Here is a 7,459-nt window from a genome sequence, read left to right on the forward strand (position 1 = left end):
AATGTGTGTGTGTGTGTGTGTGTGTGTGTGTGTGTGTGTGTGTGAAGCCTCATGGAACTCTTCCACTTAAAAAGTCTCCCTAGCACCCCCTCAACAAGTATACTCCCATGAAAAAGTCATCCATGCGCACATGTCATTCAGAGAGCTATAGGCCACCTGGATGCGGGTGCGATGGCACATTTGTGTGTGTGTGAGCACAGTGGGATCACAGTACTTTGCTGGTAGAAAAGTAGATAATGAACCAACATGACCAGACACAATCAAAAAAATAAATAAATAAAATAAAAACCACAAACATCCACTCCTCTGTTTCCCCTTCCTTCACTCCCTACCCTTCTTCCACCCATGTGTTGCCATGGTAACTGCTCCTGGGCAGTCTCCTGCGGATGTTTTCACACACACACACACACACACACACACACACACACACACACACGAACACACAGATACACTTCTACTGATGCTATTTGATAAAGGATCTGCCGCAGCCAAAACTTATTAAGAATGTGTTTAACCTTTACTGTGTTGGGAATACATAACCACAGTCACAGCATTGTCTTCAGTTAGTCTTGTGCACGTTTTTGAAAAACAGCAGCTGTCAATACCAAAATRAACCATTGTGAGAAGCCATAATAAAATGTGTGAGTTTATAATAAATTAATTACTGGTCATGTTGTTGATACTTCTTAATTTTCTCTGCAGCTGTTTAATACATGTTTATATCATTAGTTGGCGTTTTGGTTTTATGTAGCAATCTGGACCAAAAAAAGACAAGTTAATCTTTTTGTTTGGATACTGTATTGATGGCCAGACTGACAGCAAAATTTTTGAATGGTTCCCTTGCTGTTCTTGTGTGTAATRAAGCCATTTTTGTAAATGTGTGATTAAAATAGAAAAATAGTTACTCATATAAAGATGATTGCATGTATTATTCAACTTTTGTAAGTCACAAGTTTAAAGTTGAAGCCTTCATAATGTTGACAAAAAGGTAATGATGCAAATAATATTAACACAAATGAGTGCTTACGTGTTCTACCTTTACAATATGTGTTTTATTTTTCTTTTTTTTTCTTTCTTTTTTTTTTTTTTTTTTTTTTTTTTTTTTTTTTTTTTTTTGTAGCGGTTGGGCTTACCACTTGTCCAGAACCAATGATTCCAGCCAATGGCATTAAAGCAGGAGACAGATATATGGTCAATGAGGTGGTGGCTTTTAGCTGTGAACCTGGGTACACACTACAGGTATGCTTGAAAAAAAAAATATCACCTTGCAACATTTGAAATCATTAAATTAGATTTTAAGTTTTTTTTTCTCAACAGTTTTTTTTTGTCCTTTTTTTAAGTAGCATGAGGGCAAGATAAATGTTGATCACTGAAAAGCAAAGACTACGTTCAGGTGCCAAGTGGTGTCTACAACATAAAACATCCACATTAAAACACTGCAGTTTCCATATTGATTGCTTTTCTACTTGAATTAATTCCATGTCCTATTTGCTTGGCCTTATCTAAGGAAAAATGGAAAAAGTCCTCTAAAATGTTTTTAAAAAATCAAGTTTTTAACTGTTTGGTAAATTTATTTAAAAAGAAAAATGAATTGATTATGACATACAGTATAAAACATCTCCTACTGTTTATCCCCTTAATTTAAATGCTATCTAACATTTTCAGGGCCACTCGCACATTTCCTGTATGCCTGGGACAGTGCGTCGGTGGAACTACCCACCACCTCTTTGCATAGGTACAGTACACACAGTAACATTATACTGCTGTCTGAATGGCCCCACAAATGAACAATGTAGACAGGATGTGTTTGTGTGTGTGATGGAGGTGGGAGTGATGCAGTCTAAGTGGGAACTTTACAATGTGCTGCAATATAACAGAAATGTTAACAGAGTCAGAGACTTTGCCACAGTCTAAATAAATTTGAATAATAACCTTATGATGGACCAATGAAAAGGTTTCTTTTATTGATTATCACTCATTTTGCCATTTTGTCTCCTGGCAAACATTTTGTTAGAACTGATTTATGATGGTAATTTAGCTAGGTTAAATTAGATCAGATTTGTGAAGTTAAAAAAAGCACAAACCAAGATTTTTCACACCGGTGTTGGCTCAGCTATCAGTAGGAATTAAAAGTCTGCTGGCTAAGGACACCATGGTGGTTTGTACTATGAGAGCCAAGGCATCCCAGCATTGACAACAGTGATGAGGGCCCTTAATATCTATTTACCTAATTTCCCTCTGGGATCAATAAAGTATTTTTGAATTTGAATTGATTTGAATTAAAACCATTTATGTTTGCTTTTCAAGTTATTAGGTTTAATACTTGATCAACGCTTTCTTCTAAGACACATCCACACTGAGTTAATAAACTCAGTGTGGATGTGTCAAGACTATTTGAACTAAGTGTTGCAGTCTTTGTAGACATTGCATGATTCAGTTAGTGAGTATTGCCCATAGTTTTGAATATAGATCACTAGGCCGAGCCCCACCCATCCCATCCACTGGTAGCGTCTGTGACAGCATGGAGGAGCAAAAATGGTGTCCAAAAAGGGCAACATCTTACAGCCTCCATAGAAACTAATAGATAAACAGCAAGCTGAACTGGATCTGTTTCACAAATAATCTGTCGTGTTTTTACAGTGAATTAATTACTATGTTAATTTCATTTAACAATCTTGTTAAACCAGAAAAATATTTAATTTATAAGTAACAATGATCTAAACCAAACCTGAAGTCAGCCTGTAACTTAGACTTTAGCTAGTTGAAAAATGATGACTTCAGCTAGTAATAAAGTWTATTTATTATTTCTTCTCACCGTCATAAAAAATAATAAATATTTAGCTGTCACTTAGAAAATGTTCTCTGTATACCTGTTATAGGATGAAACTTGCCTCTATTAGCTAACCAACAGGTCAGGTTCCTCTAACAGGAACCTAAAAATACTTACATTTATAATATTATTTTACACTCTGTAGGTCTAAATATTAATCAGAGGACAAGGTAATTTTTATTAGTTTGTGTTAAATTGTAGCATGATTCAACTGTGCTACACTGTATAGCTATATAGTATGCTGCACAACCAATCTGCTAACCAATTCAATAAAAAACAATGATTACATCGACCTTATAAGCTTATTTTAATTTTAAACTGTTACATTATATTCTGGTCAGATCACATTGGGCTAAATAAGATCAAATCTGCTGACTTGTGTTGTGAAATGAGACGTTTCCCTGTTTATCTTCTGTTAATAAATACATAACACAAACAGCTTTTCTGGCATTATTCAAAACATTAGATAGATTACAAAAACTGTAAAATATTATTAATGATTGGGTTAATATTATTATTAATAGGTTTTTTTTATGATTTCTACATCGTCAGTCCTTTTTTTCCTGCTCTGTTGTCAACATGTACAGCAATGGGAAACCCAGACTCTTGACCGTTTTGTGTTAGCCTTTAGCTTCACCAGCCGATCACACAGTCACGTGGTTTCTGAGCACTCCAGCTGTTCTATATAAACTCCTTGGTATTGCCTCAGTCCATTCATGCTGAAAGTTAGTAGCAGTGAGTGTGTCGTCAGTTCATCTGTTAACACTGTGCTTTTTGTGGGTGTGTTGTCAGCACGCTGCGGAGGGGTCCTGTCCAAGATGAGTGGTGTCATCCTTAGTCCAGGTTTTCCTGGCAACTACCCTGGTAACCTGGACTGCACCTGGCAAATCACCCTGCCAGCTGGWTATGGTAAGCCTCTTATAATGGGAGGTAGGAGAATTCCTTAAGAAAATGTAGCTTTAAATGTATCAGTTGACAAAATCGGGAAACACAGCTTTTCACTAAATTTGCAGCAGATTCACCATGGGTTAACTAAAAGCTGACTTGTAAACAGGACAAGTAACATTTTAAGTACTTGCATTTCCAGAAGTAACTGTATATAACTGGTATAATATTTATTAAAACTTATTTCCTTTAGCTGTAGAAAGCAATAAAAAAGAGGCCAATGTATATTTGGTTTAGTTGAGTTCTGTGAAAATGTACAAATAAACACATAAAAGGAAAAATATTTACAATAGTGTTTTTACAATTCAATTTTATTTACTTMTTTTCAGCGTATGCATGTCTCAGTGCTGCATGCATATAATGAAATTAACTAAATGCTTAGTTTGTTGTGGACTGTTAGGTGCTGAAGTCATTTCTCTAACACTGATGCATTTTATGTGTGCTTTGTTATATTACCATAATTCATCTCGTGTTATATGTGTTCCAGGAGCTCATATTCAGTTCCAAAACTTCTCATCGGAAGACAACCATGATTTTTTAGAAGTCAGAGCTGGACCACAGCACAGCTCTGCTTTAATTGGTCAGTTTAGCGGCTCACAGATTCCACCTCCCTTGATGAGCACTACCCACTTGACCACCCTCCACTTCTACAGTGACCACTCTGAGAACAGACCAGGATTCAAACTGACTTACCAAGGCAAGTTCCAAAATGATCACATTTTACATTCATATTATATTAAATTCAAGTTAAAATAAAAAATGTCTACAAGTATTTTCAAGAAAAAAATGTGACAATGAGAAAAAATAAATTCTGAATTCGTGATAAACCCTTTTATTTTGTCTAAGAAATAAGAACCCAGTGGTTTCTCAAATGATTAAGAAATGGTCTCAAAGATCAGAATAAATTAACATCTCCAACCTCGTGGCCGAATTACAAAGCCCTACCAACACCACACGTGATTTATAAGATGAAGAAACAAAAAAAAAAAAAAAAAAAAAAAAAAAAAAAACATATTGCTATGAGGCTTTGTGCTTTGAACCATAGATGAGTAATGCTAAAGGCTTTAAAAAAAAACTTATGGCTTTTCTTTCATCATTAAAAGAGATGGATTGCCAGTAAGCCCCAGTGAGAGACTGACATCTTGTCCAGGAGTTTTTTTTTTCTTGCACCCCGAAGTGTTTCACTTCAAAGATAGAATAGATGTTCTGTGGTACTTTATGGCAGCATAACTAGAACAAGGCTTACTTCCTTACATGTAAGAGAACCCTCATTTCTGCACACATACTAGTTTTCTTTTTTGTATGTTAACTCTTCTAGCAGTACCTGTGACCCTCCAGTGACTTTTGCATTTGGGGAATGCCAGCATGCTTTGTTAAAATTTGTTGCACCCTGTGACACCTGACAGCAAAGTTGCCGCGTGTTTTTGGCAGGAGGACACGGAGCACACAGAAGCTCATGATTCTACCTCCAGCCTGGGTTCATACTTTCATTCCAGCACCATTATACATCACATGCAATTTTGTGCATAAGTCCTGGAGGGTTTGCCACTCAGGAGACTCTGTAATTGTGTGCACACCAGTATGACTCAAGCTGGATAAGTGCTCAAGCCAAAAAAATTGACTGCTAATATTCTGGGAAAAGAAGCCGCTTACTAACATTTGCACCCAAGCGTTACTCATAAAAGCTAAAGTGAGTTCTGATTCCAGTTTTAGGCTTTGGCATCTGACATTGTGGTGCCTCTAGGTGCACATCTACACACAGAGATTTTGAAAGTTGTTTCTGGCGTTAGTTGGAGCCAAACACTTGGCTGGAGTTTTACAACTGTGGGTACATCTGCGACCATGAGCACTTCTTCTGGCCTACATACATCACAACTTTTTCCACTTTTTTTCTTATACCCACTGTAATTACCCACTACTACTGACATTTCTTTCACTTGGGACCTCTACATCTATCATCATCACTTTTGTTTTTGTTCTATTTTTTGCAACATCCCCTTAGATTCTTGAATATTTGTTAAGCTCTCACACTCTGGAAGTTGCTCACAATTATTTTTGTCTTACTCATAGTTACACGGTCAAGTCAATTAATTATGATTGATGATTTAATTGAGATTGGCGTACTAAGTTGATTACCAGGTGGGAACATTCATTAGGCAGTACAGTGTTGTTACATATGACACTTCACCCTTTTCTCAGCAAACAGCACTCCCTGTGATTAGGGTGCCTTGCAGGGGAACTCGGTGCAACACAAGCAGACCTTAAACAAAGKTGAGCAGAATAATAAGCTGAATTTTGAAGGAACATGCTGTAATTTCTAAGACACACACAAAAAAATAAATAAATAAACAAAAAAAACAGCAAGGAGCTTGCTTAAAACGTAAATGCTTATTGGCTGTCTCACACTATGGTAAGAGCATGCACCCCACTTTCTTCATTTGCTATTTATTTTGAATAGTATATAGTAAAAATGGCCATTAAAACACACACATTGGTTGCCCTTTAATTTGTGGTACAATTGTTTTTTTTTTTTTTTTACACATTTTGAAGAGAGAAATCTGTTCTAACTGCTTAGATGCCACTGCATCCAACTAAGTCTCAGTGATTCATCTTTGCACAGTGCACTCTGTGGCTGCTGTCTAGTACTGCACAGTGTTTGCATTGACCTTGTGCTGAGTTCTTTTCAAGTGCTGTTAGGTGCTGCCTTTTTTGTTGTCTTTTGTGGTTGCAAGGAATCCAGTGTCAGCCACCTCTGTTCACTGTGGAAGCCGAGTTAAATGGAGGAGCTTAACTTGGCATGACACGCGTCCCGAGTGAGATGTGCCCTTAATAGATCTGTGGTGCTGATATTTCCTCAAGCAAGCACTGACATGTTCTATACATGTGTGCATAACTGTGTAGAAAGACAAAATTTTATTTTTTTATTTTTTTATGTTGATGTTTTGTTGTCTGCCGGTAATAGATTTTCCAACGTTTTTTAATGGATTGGGCAGCTTGTGTGTTGCCCTTTTTTGTCTATTTTTTTTAAGTCTAAAGGAAAGTTTTAAGTTTGAAAAAAAAAACAGCTGAAAAGATGGTATACAACTACATGCACACTGTATTTATTGACTGCTGTACAACTGTACACTTGGCAACAAGGTCTTCAAACATAAACTCTCCCTAATGTGCCAATGTCAAAGCCAAGGTCATTTTAAATAATAACCATTCCATTACTCATTTTCYGTGTATTTTGTCTTTAGCTTATCAGCTTCAAAACTGCCATGATCCTGCTCCTTTTCCCAATGGTGACATCATCAAAAGTGACTACAGTCCTGGCCAATCAGTGACGTTTCAGTGCTATCCTGGTTATGTYTTGGTTGGGCACACAGTGCTATCATGCTTACATGGAACAAATCGCAAGTGGAACCACCCATTTCCTCGCTGTGAGGGTAAGAGCAGTCATTATCCTCTGTTTTATTTATTTATCTGTTTTGATAAAGTCTCCTATATGTGGATTTAATATACCACGAATATTTAGAATGCACTAATATACCACAATCAGGTGAACAATCATTTAGCTATGTGTGTTTATGTGGCTATGAACGTCATTTAGATAGATAGATAGATAGATAGATAGATAGATAGATAGATAGATAGATAGATAGATAGATAGATAGATAGATAGATAGATAGATAGATAGATAG

At 36.4% G+C, this 7,459-nt stretch overlaps 1 protein-coding gene across 1 annotated transcript in view; it reads left to right on the forward strand.

Annotated features, from left to right (window-relative positions):
• Nucleotides 1–7,459, forward strand: part of LOC106513169 (CUB and sushi domain-containing protein 1) — a gene marked incomplete in the record, with an annotated part of 415,244 nt that overhangs the window by 353,702 nt on the left and 54,083 nt on the right. Inside the window, 5 exon segments of the mRNA XM_014001862.1 lie at nucleotides 1,121–1,239; nucleotides 1,666–1,735; nucleotides 3,623–3,739; nucleotides 4,263–4,472; nucleotides 7,015–7,203. Of these exon segments, the coding sequence (XP_013857316.1) occupies nucleotides 1,121–1,239; nucleotides 1,666–1,735; nucleotides 3,623–3,739; nucleotides 4,263–4,472; nucleotides 7,015–7,203 (705 nt within the window).

This window comes from Austrofundulus limnaeus, unplaced genomic scaffold (assembly GCF_001266775.1).
Source record: "Austrofundulus limnaeus strain Quisiro unplaced genomic scaffold, Austrofundulus_limnaeus-1.0 Scaffold10, whole genome shotgun sequence".
Lineage (NCBI taxonomy): Eukaryota > Metazoa > Chordata > Actinopteri > Cyprinodontiformes > Rivulidae > Austrofundulus > Austrofundulus limnaeus.